Source organism: Hemibagrus wyckioides, linkage group LG27 (assembly GCF_019097595.1).
Source record: "Hemibagrus wyckioides isolate EC202008001 linkage group LG27, SWU_Hwy_1.0, whole genome shotgun sequence".
In the NCBI taxonomy this organism is placed as follows: domain Eukaryota; kingdom Metazoa; phylum Chordata; class Actinopteri; order Siluriformes; family Bagridae; genus Hemibagrus; species Hemibagrus wyckioides.
Window position 1 is genome coordinate 20096002 of NC_080736.1, and position 23003 is coordinate 20119004.

Genomic DNA, 23003 nt, shown 5'->3' on the forward strand with positions numbered 1-23003 from the left:
TTTCAAGAAATAAAAGTTATTACATTTTATTAACCCCACATCCACAGTTTGAATATCTCTATTCCAGGTTAGTGTCAAAGAGCACTAGGTTAAACCACGCCACAATAAACATTACATGGCACACGATACATGAAATTTACTACCCTTTACTCTTTTTTCTTTTACACTCCCCATTGATTGATTTGATTTGAGAGGAGACGTTTGGAAATCTTGCACAAGAAAAATGACTGCGCTTTGAGAAACAAACTTTTAATAATGGAAAAAGGCACTGCACCATAAACCCGCCAAAACACAAACCACGCAACAAAATCATGTAGCATTTTTGATTATAGTACCCCTGAAGGTGTCACTTTCTAATCAGAAATGTAATCCAACCTGGATGAAAAAATGTTTTTATATGTTTTTCAATGCCAAAACAGATCTAAAACTAGCAGGCCTACACCCTTCCCTTCAAAAATAAGATAGAACTATGAATATGCATTAATATGCAAATCGAAAAAAGTCTAAAACCCCACCCCTGCAGCATTTTGGGGAAATCGAGCTGCGTTTGATCAGCACTGTAATATTTGAAGTGATTTATTCAAATTATCGTAACAACCCTGATTCATTCACTACAAACATGCCTTTATTTCTAACTAAATATTCCCAGTTCCCCTCTAAACTACCCTAATTTGCATATATTAGCATACGAGTCTGCGGGAGGCTTAAACTCTTGTCTATTTTGTGACACAATTCAATTCCGTTTTAGTCGAATAGTGCTTTTAATAATGACATCACAAAATAATATTTGTTTTCCTTGGACCTTCTCTCTTTTACTTAATACATCAGGGGTACTTTTTTTTTTTTTTTTTTAAATGCAGAACAAAAGAAATGTCAGATATATTACATCACAATGAGCTCCTCCATAAACATTTCATAGATTTGATATTATATGTTTAGTGTTTTTTTTTTTTTAATAGGTAGCCCAAAAATGTTTTGCCTTTCCATCATTATATAACCAAATAAAACCAAGGCCAGATTTCTTATCATTTATGTGATTGAATATTGTGCGATATATTTCAGCCGATGTCTAATCCAAGAAAATACAAACTTATCTTTGGTTAAAAAAAAAGAAACCAAAACCTCAATAATAGAAATCTTTTCTTTCTTTCTTTCTTTCTTTCTTTCTTTCAAATACATATCCTATAGTATAAAGACTTTAATTAGCATAATTGTATGTTTTATGCAGAATTAGCAATCCTGACGATCAGCATGCTAATCCATGTGGTATTATAGTACACTTTTAATGCACCAACTATAATTAATGACCTAGAAAAATGTTCATAATGTCCTTATGCATACTGCTGCCTTAAGTATCATGGAATGTTTTCATTTTTAAGCAACTGAGAATTTTTAGTATTGTACTCTTAGCTTGGATGCTCAGGCTGGAGCTTTTTAAATCATAGTCAAACACAACCACTGTGGAGAGAAGAGAGAAAACGGTGCTTAGATCAAAATCGACACATTTCCATTAGATATTTTCAAATATAAATATATACATATGTGTGGAACGTGAGGTAAACAAACCGATTCAAAGTTCATCTCTAAGAAACCGGTGTTGTGTGGATCCATTTTCCGGAAAAGTCCTAAACAACAGGAAAAAGAAATGCAAGATGTGGTAACAGGCTTTTTTTTTTTTTTTAATTGTTTGACAAATATTTAGTCAAGGATTGAATAAAAAAGTAAAAGAATATTATGAAAGGTTCACTTCAGGTATTAACAACTTGCTAGTATTTCAACTAGTTAGCAGTTAACTTGCAGACAATCTATGCTAACTGCTGAATACTGTTGTTCCGAGAGTCCTACATTCCCTAGATTTATAAATCACATAAAGAGCACATGGCAAAAGGTCCTATGTTCCCAGGATCCTATGAGCCTAAGGGAATTAAACCTGTTCCAACATGACTGGAATGGGATGTTGAGCCTGCAAATATGCATGTGATGGTCAGACATATAGTGTATATTACTCCATCCTAATGGTGTGTTTTCATTGTAACAGGCATTGATGGAAACCCCTCTACCATGCTCAAGCACACAAAGTTATTCCAGCTTTTTGGGAAAGGCCCACTTTTGGACGTGTTGGTCAGGCGTCCATGTACTTTTGGCATTATAGTGTTGCCTTTTTTCTTCTACAGGAAGAATTTCAGACTATACTTACGGAACATCAGCTCCAAACGCATAATGCAGCCCACAAAGTCATCAAAGTCAATAGTGAGGTCAGGATCAGCGTAGCGGGCCACCAAAAGCTGGAAAATGGTATCATTCAGAGTGAATCCTATAAAAAGAAATGACAGAATCAGAGCCTTTAAAGGCAAATTGTTCCTCTGAAATATTACAATAAATTCAAAACAGTGTCAGAATGTGTAGGAGTATGACGGTATGATTTGTTTGCAAAAAAAAAAAAAAAACTTGAATGAATTAACCCACAGGCTAATATGAAACCATGAACACATTTGGACTATTTCGTGCATTCTTGTAAGTCATGCTCTTGATCTATTCTAAGATTCCCACTCACATCACTGTGTATAGCTGTGTGAAGCAGCAGACAGTGTGTGTGTGTGTGTGTGTGTGTGTATATCAGAAGAGTGTGTGAATAGAGGTCTTGTGACTGATGTGGGACGAGGCTTGACTTACCAGCTTTCCCCAGTGCACCACGAAACTCTGGTGTGCTTATATTCCCAGAGCCATCCATGTCGTTTTGTTTATAGATTTCCTACAGCAACCATAAGAAATCACTGAGAAATTCATTCCAACTACAAACTACAAAGTGCTTTGAAACCTGGAAAGATCATTCCTAGACTTTTGTGCTTTTATTAATGCAACAATTTGTGATGTGCATTTGTTAATGTTGTTATTTTGGTTACATTTGTAATGGTATGCTAGTGGAGTAAAAAATAAATCCTAAAAATTACAGTTAGGGTTCCTTAAGGTGCTTGGAACCCTAAATTTAGCTGCAAGCAGCGATCATCGGGGTCCGAGCACCTTCCGCAAATATTACTCCCAATGGACAAGATACAAAAGAAAACTAAAGATTAAGAGAGATTATTTCTAGCCATTACAATAGTTTGACCATTCAGAAGGTTTTAGCCAAGATGTGTTTTTCTAGCTGTTATGTTATTCTGAATATTTTGAGTTAAATTTGATACGTATATATATGAAGTTTATTTATTCTGTTGTGCTGACTGGTGATCATTGAATTTTACCAAGTATCTCTGCACTTTCTTCCACAATGTGGCGAACTCGCCAAGACCCAGCTTCCCGTTGCCGGAGTCCTTAGAGTCAGTCAAGGGAAAAATTCAAACATGGTGGCTGTATAAGAAGCTACATTTTCTTGGAGGACTTGGAGAACTTGCACTATTACGTGGGTAATTATCAGTGTGTGTGACATCAGCACTTTCGGTTTAATATTAGCAGAATATTGCCTGTATTAGCATGAGGATACATCCATGAGGTTGACCAAGGTGCGACACGTGTCCATGGAGAAGCCGTCTGTCTTAATGTCGGTTCCTTGAAAATCAAAACGCAGTGACGTGAGACAAAGTCCGGCAATACTACGATCTGTTTGACAGGATGATAAAAACCATACGTACGTTTGGCGATAACTTTGTTCAGGATTGTTCTGAGCTCTGAGGCAGAGATCTCCATGTCCTGAGAAGAGACAGAATTTCAGCACAAAAGACTACAAGCTGCAAACTTAAAGACAGTGCAGAAGTTCATATATATCAGATAACATGGAAGCGCTGTGTACATACACTTCCTGCCAGTTTTGTGAACAGACTCCTGAAGTTTGAATCTAATTCACTCTCCGACACGGTTTCCTGAAAAGCAAGGATCGGATGTATTTATTGCCAAGGAAAGAATTCACGTTCAAGAAATCTATAATTGTTTTCAAGTAAGATTAATGGATTTGAATGTGAGCTTTAATAAACACGTGAAAAAACATACTTTGTAATAAAACCAAACTCACGTCTATTAATTTAGCATCGACAGGATCATCACAGCGCCTGGGAGGGGACAAGAAAAGCTGTTGCTCAAGAAGTTGGTGTGCGTCAACTACTAATCCTGAATTAATTATCGAATAATAATTACAGAATTACTCATTTATGCATTCATTCATTCATTTGTTCTCTTTCATACATGTATTTCTCAATGTTTCAAGCATTCATTTATTCCTACTATACAATCATTTCTTTCTTTCTTTCTTTCTTTCTTTCTTTCTTTCATTTATGTTTTTTGTCGTTCTTTAACTTTTTGCCAATTATTCATCTTCATTTTCATTATTTCTCTCTTTTTCAATAATTCATTCATTCATTTTTCCTTCTGATTCATTAATTCGATTTCATTTTGCTATGAAATCATTGTTTCTTACATTGATAATTTTATTCACTCCTTCATTTTTTCACTTAATGTCACAAGCATTATTTTCCACCATTCATTCATTCATTCATTCATTCATTCATTCATTCATTGTTCTGTCTTTCTTTTATTCATGGTTTTATTTATTCTTTTTGTCATTTTTACATTTGTTCCTTTTAACAGTTCTTTTTCAATCATTTATTAATTCTTTCTTTCTCATTCACTCACTCGCTCATTCGTTCACTCAGGCATGCATTTATTTTCATCGACTATTTAGAGTTTTTATTAATTTATTCTTTCGTTCTTTCACTGATTTCAGTCATTCATACATTCTCTCTCTCTCTCTCTCTCTCTCTCATACACAGTGATGGTGTTTCATTTATAAAACACTGTTTTGTGTTTTCTGCCTTTTATGGCATTTGGTGGGTGTGGCTAACTTGCAAAATAAAATAGTAATAAATAAAACACAATAAGCAAATTCCAACGGGCATCGAGTGTTTAATGTAATGTGAGATTTATGTGTATTAGTGTAGACTTTGCCTATTTGATATCCAGCTGATTGTTGTCCATAAAAAAGATGCCATTCAGTGAAAGATGATTTAAAATGCTTACTGTGTTTCGGTCTGCTTCTCAGAAAAGACACGCAGGCAGAAGTCACCGTTTTTGTTAGGCTCGAAGGTGGACGGCACGACGAGGTATTCGCCTGCAGGCAGCTTGAAGCGTGTGCTGACCTCACGCAGGTTGATGAAGGTCTCAGAGCGAGCTTTCTGTGCGTGCGTCAGGAAAAAGTTCTTATCCAGGTGAAGGTTCGTCTGGCCTTTGAACTGGTGTTAAGACAGAGCTGATCAGAAGGACAGGAAGTGCACAGGAAACTGCGCTGCTACATGAATGAGAGCTGATTATTAAATTATCATTGCTCTTACCTGCGCAGGCACCTGTGGAAACACAGAAAATAAAAACGTGTCAGATCAACACGAACATGAACACGTCACAAAAACAACATCAATTATTTGTCTTTCAAATAGGTACTCCCGACAATTTTCCCCAAATCTTTAGATCACACACATCCTCAGGCATCATCACAACCCAAACAAACATGCAGCAATGTCACTGGAGACTGGAAACCTCCCCAGTGGGAAAACGTCCTCGATGAATCATCTTCCTGTTCTCCAAGAATATCACAACAGCTTTTTGTCTCATTAAACCAACCTTCCTTTCTCACACATCCTCCACCCGAGTTCCTCCTTTCCTGCATTCAGTTCTTCATTACCTTCTTTTATTGTTTCTTCCATATACATTGTCATAGTGTCGGTGGTTTTGCTCAAAACCAATCGGATTCAGTGCTCATTATGATCTTATATTGATATTATACAGTATAAGGAGTAGAGTGCTTTTTTATATGAATACCTATATTATAAATTTTATATGAATTCCTATAATCGCATGTAAGCTCCAGGATCAGGATTTAAAAGAGACTGTGGCTCTGACCTCGTAGATGGCGTAGCCGATGGTGTGCATGTCCTCTCCCTCCTTTCTTAACTTGCGCCGGTTCTTCTGGATCAGACCCACCACGAGGCTGCAGCCCTGCTCGTTGTCGTTCGGGTCGTCATCCTCTTCGTTCACCTTGATAACGAACTGCGGGTTCATCCAGAAAGAGTCTGCAAAAGTGAACAGAATTTAGAGTTTATAGAAACAACGACATGTTCGGGCCAGAGAAATCCTGAAAGAGCCAAATCATTATTTCGAATTCAGCGAAGATTATAAGGACGTTCTTCATGACTAATAAAGTGAATTGTTTTTTTCCTGAACACCACAGACCCTTTTGCTCAATCTAACGTGTGTCCAAACTTTGATATCCTCCTTTAAAATGTTAAAACTTATCCATGAAAAGCACTTAACCCTCAAATTCTTGGATTATACCCTCTCTTTTAAAAGAAAAAAGGGTCAGCCACGTGCATAAAATCAATTCAATATATCAAACACTGGATGTACAGCTTGCCCACAGTGAAGCACGGTGATGGTAGCACCATGTTAAGCGTTGCTAATTCGTTACTACTCGGACCTGCCCTCTGCACCTTGTTGACTTTTGGAGGACGGCCTCCTCTACGACGAGTTGCTGTTCTGTCATATTCTTGGATATGTGAGTAGTGGCTACCACTGATCTATCTGCGATTGTCGGTTTTGTGTTGGTTTTGTTCTGTTTTTATAACCAGGCTTTGATTTCCAGAGCTGCTTTGTTAGCTCTTTGTTCTTCAACGTATGATGAACAAACTCTGGTGTCGTTCAAGGACAGGTGCACATCACGTGACGCTCAAGTTTTTCCGGAAGCTTACGGAGGCAGCCCTGGGTTTTAGTTAACCGACACCACAGCGTGATTTTTTTTAAGGGTATTTAGACTTGGAAATGAGAGAAACGCCACATTCAGATGGACAATTCTGACAGTCGCCACGGTTTCCACGGCACCACCAATCAGGTTCAGAAGCAAAACAATGAGAGATAAGGGTATGAAGGTGTGGGGAAAATAAGGGAGTACGCTGTTGTCCTTCACTCTCGCATTACTTTGCTTTTCATTTGCATAACATTACACTCCGTCCAAAATGTCCACATCGCTCACCCCGCCCACTTCGCTATGAAAGGTCACTGGAAAAGGAGTAACATCCCGGCGCTTTGTCATTTTGCTGGCGGCGTAAACATAGAATAAAAGTCTTTTGATTGACTCTGAACTAATACGTCATCAGACATTCATTTATTATTTAATTCATCCCACTCTGCCCTACCTGTCTTTCATTTCTTCCCAAGAGAGACGCGCCTGAATCCTGCCTAGCAGGTTGGTCTTAAACAATCAACTCCAAACTGTGAGTTTATTAAAAAAACGCTGGGTTTGAAAATTGTACTTACTAGGATGATTCCTGCATCCTCCGGCGGTGGAGCCCCTCCTCCAGGTTCCGCTGTAGTTGCTCACACTCCATGGCTTGACCTGGTCACTGGTGATGGCGTCGGGGGTCAGGGTGCAGATCTCGATACGCGAGTAATGACGCTGGAATTCAGAAAACGACATCCTGTGCGCAAACATACAACAAGACTCGCGTGAACTCGCTGGATAAACCCGGAATCCAATTCTTTTAGCCTGTTGATTTATGGCAGCGTCGTTTTCCATAGGATCTTAGCAGAGACTAGTTTTTTTACTTTAAAAAAAAAAAAGACCACAGCTTTAGCAATACTAAAACAATTTAAACATGAAAATTAATTATTTTGTGTCTGTATATAGGATTCATTTGTTTTAACCCCTTAAGTCTGCTTATTATTCTACTTTAAAAATTCTGAGCATTTTGAAATAGATTTTTTTTTTTGCACATTTTTTTCACAGAATAAGATGTTTAATTTGAATATAGTGTTTCAAAAGTATTACCTGAATATTTTCAATAATATGATAAAATATCTGTTTGGTACAATTCATAACTTTACCAGAACTCTCCGTCTTCAGCGTTGGCATTCGGACGCTGCGAAGGATCCACGGAGTTCCACTCGGACGAACTGCAATAGCAGGGATAATGCATTGATGTGGCCATTTAATAAAAATGGTCTGGCTTTATTACAACATCCTGCTACACACCGGTGTGTGTAATGAAAATAATATATTCATAATGTAAGAGTTAGATTACTATATATTATGTACAGTATACCTATCTATTACTTATAAACAGTAATACAGAGTGTAGCATGTTTGTGTGTGTGTGTGTGTGTTACCCATCACTCCAGGCTCCAGTCCACTCCACCTGACCCCATGGGTTCCTCATGCGCACCAGCTTCTCCAAACCACCACGGTAATTAACCTTAAAGCAAAACATGTAATGAAACACACACACAATGTGAAATTCTGATATTTATTCATTTGATTATTTTGCTTGTACCTCGACAGCTCCTGTCAGTGAGTAGGCGTGTCCCTTCACCAGTTTCTGCCGAGTGATGGCCTCTGAATCGGCAGCACTCGTGATCTACACACACACACACACCAAAATGAATAGTTCATTTCAGCTAGGCCTGGTCATTAAAAAAAGAGAGGAGCATGTATGTGTGTTAAAACAGTGCTCACATCTATGGAGCAGCCAAGCAGAGATCCAGATGCCAGAGCTTTCTGAATTATCTGGAACATGTTCGCCGGCGCGTTCCTCAGCTCGTACTGCTCGGCTAATCCACCGGTGAAATCCTCAAAGCCCTCGGTGGTGGATCCTCCAGATAGAGCCTCATACGAGCCATTCACCCTGCAGAAAGATGGGGGGGGGGAGCAGCTGATGAAGTAGCAGATAAATTGCTGGGATAATCAACTAAACTGTTTACACACACAATTCGATTCCATTAAGTATAAGTACCAGTCATTATATCTTATTTAACTGTCTACCCACAATTTTCTCTGCCCTCACAAGCCTGTGATTCCCATATTGGCTTGCATCACTTGGATAGAAATGGCATAAAATGGCCCAAGAATTAATGATAGTATGCATTTATTTTATTGTGCATATACATGACATTATTTAATTTGACAACAAAATCATTTGAATTGCACAATCCATTACCATAAATAAATTCATAAAATAAATGAAATAAATAAAACCTTCTAAATGACACAGAAGGAGAATGTTAAGGTTTCTCCAGTGGGGATTGTAGGTTCGTGAGGTTTTAAGAATTACTGCTGTTGAGCTGATTGATTTTGTAAGCTGTATCTTAAAACAGGGAATAAAGCAACAGATTCCTAAAACACTCCTCGTGCCCCTATTTAAAAAAAAAAAAAAAAAGCCACCCCCAAGCCCAAATCAACTCCATGTGTGGATCACTTCCTTGAGTTGGTTTCAATTAAGGTTGAATCATGTTATAGTCAAATTGCAGGCCAAAGCCATGGCTCTGTAACAGGTTTGGATCTTGTGCTGCTGCCAGGATCTAACTGGAAAGCAGTGTGGCTTGTTGACATGGTGGGCAGTAAGGAGGTAGTGGAAGTGTTAGCACTGCTAACAAGAAAATCCTAGCAGGCAGAGAGAAAAATCTGGATTTTAACAACAACAACAACAAAAAAATATCAGTCGGTGGATAGGACCAATAGAAAGAACAAGAAAAAAGAAGAAGCAGCCACACCTCCATTTTTTTAACCCAAGACCCCCAAAGCCCTGACCAGTTGCTTTTTAGTGGCTCACAAGACTGAGATTTGTGAGCTCAATGGTCATATAGATAGTGCTGTCATAAAGCAAATGTAAACTCTACCAGAAGAAATTAGACATTTCGCATTACACGTTTCCCCTTTCCCCTTTGGTGAAATGCCTTTACTGTAAAGGTTCTGTCTTTTTATCTCTACCAAAGAATATTGGTGCAGAAAAACTCTACAGAGTTTCTGGAGTTATTTTAACAGTACAGCTGCTGCTCTTCAGACCTAGGAGAAGGTAATTAGGGCACCTTAAAAGGCTATTCCCCAGGATCCCTTGGGGCGGTTTAGCATTCAGCCTCAACTCACTAGCTAATTGCCCAGACGGGTAAAGACGTGTTAGAAAAGGGAAGCCATCCAAAACTGGTGTCTGACAGTCCTGTTTCAGATTCTGAGCACAAGCTGGCTAAGAAGCAAAGATACACTTACTTAGCGTAGGCCTTTTCCAGGAGGGCGCTCCAAAACTCGCTGCCTTCTTCCGAGTGGACAAACAGCAGCTTCCCGTCCTTCACAGGTAGCCGATCGTCGATGACGACATCCACCCACTCACCAAACTGCCAGAACTAAATAAGTGTGGAAAGACTTCTTTTAAAAACAAAAACTGGAGCACTACAAGGTCAAGGCAAATGTTTCCATCTTTTTGCTGGACATTATGTGATGCTGATGATGTAGAAAACTGGTGTCATATCCAAAATATTTACTGCTACAAAATCAAGAGATTGGTACACATGAACACCTGAAAGTGGAAGATTCCAGCGTAGCCTGCGTCAAAATCCTGGCCACTGGGGATCACCCTGGCCATCACATCTTCATTCAACGTGAGAGAGGCAATGGCTGCTAAGAGCCAGCAGTCCCCTGAGAGACGGAAACAGAAAAATTCACCTCAGATGCTTTGAATCACATGTCCCAACAATCACTTATACAACATTACAATAATATCACGGCATTATGTCCAATTTACTGAGCAGCCTACAGACATCTGTCTTCTGAGGTTCTGTATTTTTGGAATATGAAGGATAATCAGGAGTTGGGAAAAGCAATCCTAGAACTTGAGCATCGCTATAATACTTTCTAACTTTCTGACTTTCTTTTGTAAATGCTCACCATTAGAAATCCAGTGATGCAGTGCACCAGATTTCAGCGTGATCAGACCTTCCTGATCTGAACTTAACCCCGCCCATTATGAATGACCTCCCGGAGCACTATTTTTTTTCAATCCGTGCAATCAATCCTCAGCTACAAATTAAGCTCCGCCTACAGCAAGGATTGACTGTCGTGTGCTGGTCATACTGCCTTTTATTCGTTGCTTGAAATTTCAGACTGGATAAGATTTCAAGTATTTGAATACCAATTTGGTGTACTAGGTAGTAATACATTACCACACTTATCCCTTCAGACAAGCTGTCACCACAGAAACGCTACTCTGATCTGAATTACTGCCGGCACTATAATTACAGAAAATTAATCACCACCTTCTAAAAAATCAGAATCAAGAAGTCAAATGCTGCGTGGTATTAGTTTATTTATTATTGGGACAGTCTCGAAAAAAACCCCTAGGGTGATTCTTCTTTGCTCTGGGTCCTGTGATTACTTTTGGAATGCTGATGTGCCACAAGCATGGAGGTGGAACACGAATTAAACTTCAAACTTCAAATGCCAAATCATCGGCCTGCGCCGCCCAAAGCGGCAGGTTTACAGAGAGACACAATCCATTGTATTCAGCCTAAGCTTCCGGTACGCAATGGCTTTGCATTTGGCGCGAACCCTGAGGGAAGTGTGGTCACAACCGATTTGCATACACTGACACACAGTGTCTTAAAACCAAAACAAGTTTTGACATGTCTTCTTTTGCTGGATGACAGAACGAGCAGGAGAATAAATCTGTCAAGTTGCCAATGAATTTACAGCAGACTTTCCTGTCTACCAAATTTGCTCTACTTCCAGTCAGCCATTTCCACATAATCGTTAAGGGCTTTACTTTGAACTTGAACACACCCAAATGTAAGTGGAACGTTCACACCTACTAATAATAAAGGTTTGATTGGTCCACACCAAACCCATAAGCACCCGCTCTTGGCTGTGCTGTCACCACTTATAGAAGGCCATGCGGCAGGGCTTTAATCTTCTCATCTGTCCAGCTCTCTTACTTCCTTATTTATCTAAACTGCCTTTAAATCTTCAGTGTTCACGCTTGAAGCACCTTCACGCCTCGTACAGCCCTGACTCTCTGCTGGATGTGCATTGTGGCCCAGCATTCCACGTCTCTGCTACTTCTACACTGGATGTCTATGGACATCAGTGAGCAAGAAAGGAACCATAGCGCATGACAAATATTTCAAAATAAAGACATATCTAAACTGTTTCCTGTTTACCAGGCCATATTTCTCAATTTTTGGTCCTCAGCTCTTGAAATAAACATTTTGTAGAGATTTCTATAGCAAATGATCTGATCATATCTCCATCTTGAGAAAAGAATCTACGCAAAGTTCACAAGAAACCAACTCCTCGACGATGAAACTTATTTCTAGGCATAATTTACTACGTGCTGTTTTTAAGCTTTAAATCTTCTTTTTCTCTCTGCATTCGGGTTGCGAATTTTAGAATAAGACTCAAATAAGAAAGCGTAAAGCTTATAAACAGTCAAATATGCCTAGCCATACTCAGTAATCCTTTATTTGGTTTATTTTAATCGTATAGGATCAGTTTGACCAGATTCACGTTGCTAAGATGTAGATTTTATTCCTCCAGTGAATTTGTGAAAAATTGGAAACCAAACCCAAGCAGTCCGGGAAACGATGTTTACACGCTGTTTACTAGAATATTGCGTCTGTCTGTTGCCAGAGACCAAAAAAATAAATAAATCTGGACCCGCTTGTGATTAGTTCATGATGAATCTGTTGCACAAATTAAATAAATAAATGCGTAGATGTACAAGGCATGTGACGAAAACATTAAACAATGCAACACGGATTAAAAAGTCATGCAAATCGTCCTGCATGTATTCATTCCTGCACAGCCAGCGGCTGTGTTTCCTCTCTCATCTTTGTTTGCTACTTGGATCATATTTCAGTCGGAACGTCAGTGCAGGCGAAACAAGATCATATGTCTGATAGTGCTCCGTATTGTGAAAAGACCTTTAAGCATAAATCCATATAGCGTAAAGCGTTAATACTGTAGTGAGACAAACATCTAATGCTGATCCGAAGTGTTCAGATTAACACTCACTAGCATTAATATACAAATTTTTGTTCAATTAAAGATGATCTGTGGGGCATCATCCCTGTGCTCTACTACCACAAGTTAGCTCTGTTTACGGCTGAATAAACAAAACGATAATCCTGATCATTTTTTTGCCCTAATAGCTGTAATTTTTGCATCATTTCCTCATCATCTCCTCCCAATAAGGCCCTGTTTTTCTCAACACATTAATAAAGTCCCTCCAGAATGTGGTCCTTTTGGCATTGCACAAATGATCACAAAGGAGTGACCGCAGTTTTTTCGTGTATATTTGGGCAGAGACGTGTTGTGATGTCGCCACAACATGAGTGACGGCATTCAGCCAAAGTCATCTTCGTTTGAAGTGCATTGAACATGATAGAAAGTCATTACACATGTGTCTTCGCTGGTAGGAAAAGTCCTGTCTTTTCAACAGTTCAGGTAGTTTTCCACACAAAAAAGCCAAGCAAATTTTAAAAAAGCCTCAGCAAAATCAGGCAGTTTTACCTTCCGCAACATCCTAGAAAGGACTGATTTAAAAAAAAAAAAAAATCAGTAAAACTGATTAAAAATTGAGTAAAAATCATAAAATTTACGTTATTAAAAAAAAAAAAAACCCTCCTCTTTCCTGAGGAAAACAGACAATACTGATGGTCAAGAATCACTGACACTGGAGACTCTTTACACAAACGCTATATAACGCTATATCAACTTGGTATAGTTTATAAGCTGTTAACAATGGTAGATTTCATTCTACAAGTCCCTTCTGACCAAGTACAACAAACTCATTTTACTCATTTATTTATTTATTTTTATCATTAATTAAAAAATATACAGTAAAAGTAAAAGAGCTCAAACGGAGGGGGAGAAAGTCAGTCACTGCACTGAATCCGAATACTAAATATAAATGCAATAAAAACAACAACCAAAGTTTCAGCTCATCGTGGGGATCATTTGCTTTTAACACCTGCCCTTAATTAATGAACTGGATCTGTGAAATCAACAATATAGTGTGTCCAACAGGACAATCCTTAAAAACGCTTTTTTTCGTGACCCATGAGATTTGATTCTCTGTGTCTGTCTGTCTGTGTGTGCATCCTGTGACACACCCCGCTAGTTCTCCAGGTGACCCTTTGTTTTCATTGTTAATACTCGGTTGACCGAGATGCAATTTATACTTGAACTTTCACACTGCTTAGCTTTTCAGCCTCTGCATGAAAAGAATCGATTACGTATGATTTATTTACGTGTACAGAAGAGGAATGTCAAACTTTAAAGTGAAGAAAACTTATACGTATATGGGATATTATTTCTATGTATGTATATGTATGCGTGTAAAAGCTGTAGAACTGGTTCAGGGAGTTAACCACTCAGTGTGGTTAAAGGAGGGTAGCAATTACCAGCTTATTTGTTTTGTGTGTGTGGGTGGGTGCATGAGTGAAAGAGAGAGAGAGAGAGAGAGAGAGTCACCACTTCCTATTTCAGATGTTGTTCATCAAAACAACACCATAGGCAACAGCATCTATAGTGACCGTGATATCTGCCTTACCCAGAGCTCCTTGGCAGATATCGGTCCGTGTAGCTCCTCCGGTGATGAACTGAGGTCTGGAGCACAAGTCCTGTTATTGAATAAACATACAGGCACATAAAAAAAAACCCCCCACATACATTCATAAACATAAACACTCCTGTAGCAACCGTCCTTCCTGAGTGTGCAGTGGTGCTGGTTTAATCTGACACCCATCTTTTACTACTGATGGGATTATAAGCATTTTTTGTGAGATAAAAAAGGTGATCTTGTCAACATTCTGAGGATATCCATATAATATAAAACAAAGACCAACCCCCCCCCCTTTTTTTTTCTTTTGCTCCCAGCAGTTTTAACAAAAAAAGAAAAGAAAGAAAAGTTTGCATCCCTGCGCAATCTTTTCATGCCTCAAGATTTGGTTTTCCCCCTGTCTTAACAAGATATTTCCCCCGCCCCTTCCCATGCCAAATAAACCTGCATGGAAAAATTTCCCGACAGCTCAAGGCACCATTGTGCTTCTTGCCCCAGCATCAAGCATACGTTTCGCAATCTGAGTTGAAGTAGTTATTCAGCACTACTTACCCCGGGTCTTTTCCATTGTACTCCCCTGGTCTTGGCGGAATTTGGTCCGAGCTCCTGAAAGCCCAGGGACTCTGGCGCAGCTGGAAAATAAGGATCACTGAAGAGCTGCCCCTGACTTTTGCACTGACTCCGGAGCGCCTCGTAATCCTGGTTCAGATATTTGTTGGCGTTCGCATTGGTGCCGAAACCCGCAGCCCGGGCTCGCTTCTTAGCCAAAGTGGATGCCACTCCCGACATATCTGAACCTGCTTTCACTGGAGGATCCGAATGAAGTGCACCGAGATCTGCGATTGCCTAAGTGAGTTTAAGGAAGTTTTGGGTTCTCCTCCTTCGGGCGTGGTTTCATCTGTCATGCGAACCAGGAGGACTGAATTCAGTGCGTAAAAAGCAGTTTCGTGCGCAAGACATAGTACTATTACTACCGCTATTATTATTATTATTATTATTATTATTATTATTATTAGACTATGGAACTAGAAATCAGTTCCATCTTGCAGATGATGTAGGAACAAGAAGCAGGAAGACCTTGTTAGCTGAAAACCAGTTCTTTGTTTTTAGTTTTTATTTTTAGGGCATAAAGTGACGTCAATGGGCTTCTATGTCAGATTCACAAAAAACACTGTGTTTTCATGGGAGGAAAAGATTAAAGCACAGTGGACAACAAGCTTTTAACACGTCATATTGCGTCTTCCGGCTCTGCTTCTCTTGAACCCCCCGGAGTAAACCAGAGGTATATTATAAGACCTGTGCGTTTCCTTGTTTACAACCAAGAGCATATATCTATAACCCGTGTACATCATCAGGCATGTGTTTTCTTTCTTTTAGTTTGGTTTTCAAAGAGGGAATGAGATTTTGTTATTCACAATATGATAAGCACACTTCAGTGTTTCACTGTGCGCGCAAAGATAACATCACTGTGTTGATGCGCATCTCATCCCGTATGTATAAACTGTCAGGGGGATTTTTTTTAACACATATTCAAAGATGTTCATAAAAATGTTACACACATGCAATAAGGAACTGGTCAGAACTATCGATTATACATCGACATGAAGTGAAAATGTGTAGAAGATTTTATAGATGAGCTCTGTAAAGAAAAGCATGTCTCTTGCGCCCTCTAGTGTTGGATCAGAGCACATTCTAAATAAACACACAAACCGGATCTACAACTGAAACGGTGTTGCCTTAATCTTCATCTCAGTTAAGGTCAAAATGAAAATGAGGACCAGATTAAAAATTAGAGACAGAGAAAAAGAAAGTATAGCCAACTTAAGGTCTATGTTTTTTATTTATTTAAGCCTTGAGCAGTCCCAAAAACCATAAATCAACAAGGTAAGAAGAACCCTTATAATCCAGTAACATGTAGAAACACCATTACTTGATGGAAAGCACATAAAGGATCTTATTGCCTATTAACCAGGAGACAGGAACACGATTACCAAGAACAGGATAAAAGGAACAGGTTTTCATATAACATAGCCTTGTAATAGTATGTCAGCAATGTGAAATATGCTTTCGGATGAACTTATGCATGTGCAGTGTGGCTGAATGAGAGTCCACACCAAAGGCTATTTTTCATTTCATTGTCTGTACCACTTATCCGATCTTTTCTCGGGTCACGGGGAGCCTTTGCCTATCTCGGACATCATCAGGCATCAAGGCAGGATACACCCTGGACGGAGTACCAAAGGCTATATTCGATTAATTATTAGAAAAGAAGCAATCTAGTGCCATTACTTGACTGGGACATTACAACACTTTTGTACACAAAAATAGTGATGTAATTTTACATAAGCAGCTGCTTTATCAACAATGCTGAGAGAAAAGTGTGATAAAATGATGATTCCCAGTTATCAGAAGAGTAAGAAATAAATCAAAGAAAGATTTTTAAAAAATAAATGAAATATGTAGCAGTTAATTAGCATATCCTGATTGGTTGATTTGCGTTAATTTGAATATGTTTATTGATTAGTTGCTGTGCATTTGTTCATTCATTTGCACATGTTTAAAAATAGCAGGCAGCCTACTTCTCAGAAAACACCCGCAACAGGAAGTCGGCCTCTTGATTTGCCCCATAGGTGGCAGGAATGATGACGTATTCACCAAGCGGAAGGTCAAAGCGTTGACACACCTCCCGCTTTGGCATGAATTCGCTTTGAGCTGCTGGTCTCTGCAGATCATCAGGTCCAAGGGAGAGATGCTGCAACACACAACACACAGTGTGACATATTGTGTAAACACACAGGATGTGTTCACTGTCAAATGATTGTCCAGAGAATTTGTAACAATATGTTTGTGAAGGATATTTCAAATCTCATGTTGTTGATGGGAGGTATATGTTCACATTATATAAAGTCCTAAAATGATCTTAGGATATTATAAATAGTTGTAAATGTCAACACTTAAAAAATACTTAAACCATTTTGCATGAAAACAAGCTAAATTCAGTTGCTTGTGGATTTTTTTGCTAAACTATCAATACACAGTAGGTTACAGATGATGTGTTGAAGCAGTGCAATGAAATTCAGTCTGGCTAATGGGTGGATCGGTTCTCTGTTACTGCACCAAAAGCATGTAAACCCCTGACCACCACACAGCACCCGCATGTGCTTCTACCTCACACTGTAGCCACAAAGTTGCAATTGAATGTATTTGCCTACTGTAGAGCCCCAAAACCCAATGTACACAAAGTGAGCTCCATGACGACATGGTATGCCGAGGCTGGTGTGGGAGAAATAAACAGCTTGACCCTGACTGAACACTGCTGGCATTTCACCTGACACCAGTGCCAAGAAGATGGAGATCAGCCTTATATTAATATAACCATGGTTTTAGAATGAGATTTTAAAAAAGCACATATGGGTGTGATCCTCAAGTATCTACAAAGTTTTAGCCCCAGACTGTATGTGTCACAAAGGTGGTGTGAAGGAAGAGAGGAACAGAGGCTGGCTTCAAGATCTTCGGGATCTGGTCACAGTATAGCGGCTACTTCAGACTGGACTACACCACTGCTACCTGCAATACACACCTTATCTGGGACCTGCAAGGAAAACACACACACACCAAAGAATAAGACCATTATAATGCTGAATAGCTTGAAATGATTAGTTTCACTTCAAATGTCCAATTGTATTGAAGAACTTTCCTTAAAGATTCTCTAAACACACTAGCAAACAGTGTACCATCCTTTCACCATTACTGATGTCTTATAAGGTTACAGTGTTACCTTGTAGATGTAGAAGGCAATGCTGTAGTTTTTGCCTCCTTTTTGTTTGGCTTGTCGTGCACCAATCTGCATCAGTGCCACAAGTACTGAACATTTGTTATCGCCGTTACTGTCGATGTCCAGTTCCACCCGAAACTGCGGGTTAGTGCTGAATGTAGCTGCAGAAACCACAAACACAGTGTGAGGACTGGTATACAAATGTGGGCCGGCTTTTTCATAGAAAAGGCATCTTTTATAAAAACTGTGTTTCGAGGAAACACAGCATAAAGCTAATAGAATGACTTTAAGTGTGTGTGTCCTACATAATTATTATTATTAGGTCATCAGTGAGACCGAGCGCTATAACCCTAATGGTGTCATTGTCAAGCTACTGATAGATATTAGTGTTTACCCAGTGTGTGATTTGGTGATCGTGAGTCCTGGTGTGTGTTTGACTTTGAGAATCTTGAGATGCTGTAGTTCTCAGTGGTCATGTGTAAGCTCTGGGAAATGTAGATGGATGCTACCCTGGATGGTCACAACCACCCAGCATTGATTATATCACCCACACCCATGCCTTATACAGCAATACTGCCTAATATTTAACTACGTCTGTCTTTGGTTACCAAATTTGACCCAGTGTTGGCGCTAAAGTGTTGCATATGCAGTCCAAATTTGGTTCCAGCATTGTGCCAATTTTTTGTCTCCTCCTACAAATTTTGCCCAATATTTTTTAGGCAGATTTCACTGTCATCAACAAAGTAAACTTCACAAAAATGTTAAAAATGTTAAATATTCCAAACAGAATTCGTAATAGGCTGATGAATCTGACAGCAAAGCTGCCAGTGATTATAATGGTTGTTATTATTATAGGATCACTTGGTAAGTCACCTGGGAAGTTCAGGCAGCCACCAGCAGAGATCCCTTTTTTCCAGGAGCCCTCGAATTGGCAAGAGTTCCAGCATCTCACACTGTCATTGCTTGGAGAGTCTGGAGTCAAGTTACAAATCTCTAGCCTCGAATAACGCTGAATGTAGTCTGCATATGCCATCCTGAGAGAGAGAGAGAGAGATTTCTGTCCTCTTGATTGTCTAATTGAAATGAACAGATGTACAGGTGCTCTATAGAGAACGGATTGTCAGCATAGTGAAGCTAATCATTTTAAGTGTAAATGTAAGCTAACTTTTGTCTTGGTGAAAGCTTTACAACTTAAGTGGACCAGCTGTGGTAAAGACAGTGAAATAAGAAATAATGGTGCCTCAACCTTACCAGAACTCTCCATCCTCAGCTGAGTAATTAAGCTTGGCCTTATCCTCTGGTGAGACTTGGTCCCACTCTTTGGACCTGAACATGAAATCAAGATGGATTTTGTCCAGTAGAACATCATTAAACAATAATTATCTGTGAACTTTTGGCATTTTATTGGATTCAATAACACAATGTTTGATTGCATAACTACATACTCATAATGTATTTTTTCGACAGCTTACCGATCGCTCCAGGCACCGTTCCACTCTATGTGGCCCCAGGGATTTCTGAGACGAACCAATTCCACGACTTTAGTATCACTCTTCCTCACCTACAGCAAAGGAACCATCAGTACAGTATGTCTTGTATAGGGGTTCCTAATAAATTGTCTAGTGAGTGTAGATTACAGTAGGTGTGCATGTAGGTTTCAATGGTGTACAAAAAAATTATTCATGGGTGTCTGAGGTGGCCTGGGTGGGTCATACGTGAACATACCTGGAAATATATATAAAATATTGGTTGACAAGTGTTTGTTTAATGGGCAGGGTGGCTTAGCACGTTTGCCTCGCACCTTCAGGGGTGCACAGTTTGCATGTTCTCTCCGTACTTCAGGGATTTTCTCCCACCAGTCCAAACGTGCAAACATACACTGTAGGCTGATTGGCATCTTTTGTGAGTGAGTGTGTATAGTGACCTGGTATAGACTCCAGGTTTCCTGCAACCCTGTGTAGTATAATGGCTCCAGAAAATAGATGGAAGTGTGTCTTCTCAGTGTCTGACCTTCTGTGCTGCCGTGATGGAGTAGGCATGCCTTTTCACCAGTTTCTCTGTGGACCTGTGTTCAATTTCCTTATCGCTGGCCTGTGAATAAACCAAAAAAAAAAAAAAACCCATAATTTCAAAATGTATTTCAGTAATAAAACTTATTTGTAATAGTTTTTAGGCAATAAAGCTGCTATAGTACATACAGCAATGGAGGTACTGAGCAGAGAACCCCGACGCAGAGCTTTCTCTATGATGTTAAACAGGTTCGGTGGGGCTTTGCTCAGACTGTACCACTCGGCAATTCCTCCTGTGAAATCCTCATGGGCTTCACTGGCAAAACCTCCGGAGAGATTCTCATAGCAACCGTTTACCCTTTAAATTAGACATATTAGAGCTTTTCAGAGACCTCTCTATGCATTACTAACCAAGAGCCTAGATTTGATACAGAAAAACTCATCCAAACCCTAATTTATGATAACTGACATACTAATACACACACTTACTTAGCATAAGCCTTCTCCAGGAGCGCACTCCAGAATTCAGTTTGTTCTGTTGATTTCACAAACAGCAGCTCTCCGTTTTTGGTGGGAAGCTTGTCGTCGACAACGACGTCCACCCACTCGCCGTACTGCCACAGCTGGGAAGGTAATCAAACACAAGGCATGTGAACTCACCCTGGAAGGTACCAAACCCACAAAGAGATTGAATTTATGGTTGGCAAGTAGCAGTGCTCCAGACTGGGTTAAGTGTCCATAGAGAAGAGGTCCAGGTACAACCCCAGCAAACCTAGTGATATATTTTGAATATATTTTAGCACGCTCTGCTTTGGGCTGACTTTGTGATACCATTTGTTTATTGCCCTAACTTATGACTGTGATATCCTTTTTTTTGACCTAGGCATTCTTTCTGTTGTGTTTCGATAAATATGATAAATCCACCAATGTACACGTCAACCACCGCGACTGTTTCTGATGATGTTGTTTATTGACCTGTCGAAAACAAACTTTCTTCTGTATAAATACTCCCCGTTCATCTCAGTAAAATATAGAAGAGTTTTCTATTCAATCACAGTCTCTGTGTGGTTCTTTGGCAAAAAACTTCCCTGATATCAGCAGAGCTAGCGGCGGCAACACAGCTCAGGCTTCTTCTCAGAGTGAAACCGAAAATTCGCTACATCCTAGCAGCCAACTGGGATCATACGGAAACTTCATAAAAACATCCCCGGTACCACTGAGACCCCATAGCAGCCAGGTTGAAACCTCGACCCCTAAAAGTCATTTAAGAATTTTACCACAGAAAATATTTTGTTTGTTCATTTTCTGCTGATTTAAGGCTAACTATATGTGATCATGCATTAATATATACTATTTTTTTGGACAATGAAACATTTCACTACATGTTGCATGGTTGTGTTCATGACAAATAAAATGTAAAATGAAATTTAGAAATAGGAAATTGAAATTTGAGTTTCAGAGTTGAACCAAACACTGGTATGATTTACCCGAAAGTGAAAGATGCCAGCATAATTTTCTGTAAAGTTCTGCTCAGGATGAATCACACGAGCGAGAATGTCTTGGTCCAGAGTGAGGGCAGCAATAGACGCCATCAACCAGCAGTCACCTAGAAGGGTCAAAGGTCAGTTGAACCACTTGCTATTTACACCCATTACCTCATTGTATTAGTGGGTTCATGAAGTTAAAAGACATGACTTAAAATAAGAGAATTGCTGTGATATAAGTAGAATCAAGGGGAAAAAGCACAACCAACCCTACAGAAAAATAAATCCAAATGTTGTCTTTAATCATTGTAATAATTATTAAATAATAATCGTTGTTTTCTTGAGATCATGAGAAAACAAGAAAGAAAAAAATATAAAAATGCATGACCTCTTACGACTTTTTAATTCTTTTCTGTTCTCCTGGTAAAAGTGTGGTAAAGTAAAACAAGGCCTTTTGTTTTCTTTTACAAGCTGAATTAAATAATATACACCTCAATAATGTGTGCATTAATTAATTCATTTATGAATTACCCAGATGTCCTTGGCAGACATCGGTACGTGTGGCTCCTTCGGCGATGAACTGGGGTTTCTGAGGTTCGGGACATAACTCCTGCAAGACAAATTACAGCAAAATGCAAATGGAAACAGGTAAAACATGACTTTTACTTAGGATAAATGTGAGTATTTATGTACTATTGGTATCTTTACTCCACAACATACCTCAGTAATCTGTATTGGATATCATTTTTCATCATTCTCCAAATTTATATTAATGTTTCACCAACAATGAAAAACTGTATTTTTTTTAATGATTACATGTTGGGGAAAAAAACTAGTTACTTATTAATTCAATACCACTTACCCCAGGTCTTTTCCATTCCACCCCCTTGGCCTTGGCTGAATTGGGTCCAAGTTCGTTATAGCCCAGAGACTCAGACGCAGCTGGGAAACAAGGATCGCAGAATAGCTTCCCTTCCTTCAGACACTGACGCCGGAGGACCTCGTAGTCCTGATTCAGGTACTTCGATGCAGACATGTTTCTGTCTTTTGATGAGACTCGTGTGAGAAAATGTTGGCTAAAGTGTCATTGTCAAAGTGAAGATCAGTTATTTATAGTTTCTCCTCCCCTAGTGTATGGATTCCTGAGAAATTCAGAAAAAAATCTAGAGAACAAAATAGTCAAAACCAACAAAGAAAAAGAAAAACCCAAACAATTTGCTTCTCACTGTGTCTTGAGTGGTGTTTCTGCTTGAGTAAAATAGTCAACAAACATTTAATGACATTTATTCAATACAAAAGAAACTAGTTGCATGCATGGCTCAGGTGAGAGTTTCCTTGGCTATGTGTTTGGGATCATTGTAATTTTGAAATGTCC

At 39.2% G+C, this 23003-nt stretch overlaps 2 protein-coding genes across 2 annotated transcripts; both read right to left on the reverse strand.

The window, feature by feature from the left end:
* Positions 1-263: 263 nt before the first annotated feature.
* Positions 264-15211, reverse strand: LOC131347511 (calpain-2 catalytic subunit-like). The gene is made up of 21 exons (XM_058381612.1): positions 14913-15211; positions 14352-14421; positions 10323-10441; positions 10016-10149; positions 8489-8657; positions 8307-8390; positions 8143-8228; positions 7861-7929; positions 7294-7454; positions 5884-6053; positions 5319-5330; positions 5008-5219; positions 4007-4043; positions 3792-3857; positions 3630-3687; positions 3482-3546; positions 3243-3311; positions 2674-2752; positions 2198-2314; positions 1567-1625; positions 264-1458 (listed from the first exon to the last, which is right to left on the reverse strand). Exons 1-21 carry the CDS (start codon positions 15147-15149, stop codon positions 1435-1437), a joined length of 2097 nt encoding a protein of 698 aa, XP_058237595.1. The 5' UTR covers positions 15150-15211; the 3' UTR covers positions 264-1434.
* A 1249-nt stretch (positions 15212-16460) lies between these two features.
* Positions 16461-22664, reverse strand: LOC131347602 (calpain-2 catalytic subunit-like). Its single transcript, XM_058381764.1, has 12 exons — positions 22491-22664; positions 22160-22238; positions 21632-21750; positions 20634-20767; positions 20319-20502; positions 20146-20214; positions 19608-19696; positions 19387-19461; positions 19009-19169; positions 18139-18296; positions 17941-17952; positions 16461-17112 (listed from the first exon to the last, which is right to left on the reverse strand). The coding sequence occupies exons 1-12, from the start codon at positions 22662-22664 to the stop codon at positions 16936-16938; spliced, it is 1431 nt and encodes a 476-aa protein (XP_058237747.1). The 3' UTR covers positions 16461-16935.
* Between the last annotated feature and the right edge of the window lie 339 nt (positions 22665-23003).

Excerpts from the sequence above, each read along its gene's own strand:
- LOC131347511 (XM_058381612.1), bottom strand. The coding sequence starts at position 15,149 with ATGTCGGGAGTGGCATCCACTTTGGCTAAGAAGCGAGCCCGGGCTGCG. Across the intron at positions 10,150-10,322 it reads CTGGAATCTTCCACTTTCAG|TTCTGGCAGTTTGGTGAGTG; the intron begins GTGTTCATGTGT and ends ACACTTATTTAG. Across the intron at positions 8,391-8,488 it reads TGCTTGGCTGCTCCATAGAT|ATCACGAGTGCTGCCGATTC; the intron begins GTGAGCACTGTT and ends GTGTGTGTGTAG.
- LOC131347602 (XM_058381764.1), bottom strand. The coding sequence starts at position 22,664 with ATGTCTGCATCGAAGTACCTGAATCAGGACTACGAGGTCCTCCGGCGT. Across the intron at positions 20,215-20,318 it reads TTGCTGTATGTACTATAGCA|GAAATTGAACACAGGTCCAC; the intron begins GCTTTATTGCCT and ends GCCAGCGATAAG. Across the intron at positions 19,697-20,145 it reads CCATCACGGCAGCACAGAAG|GTGAGGAAGAGTGATACTAA; the intron begins GTCAGACACTGA and ends CCTTTGCTGTAG.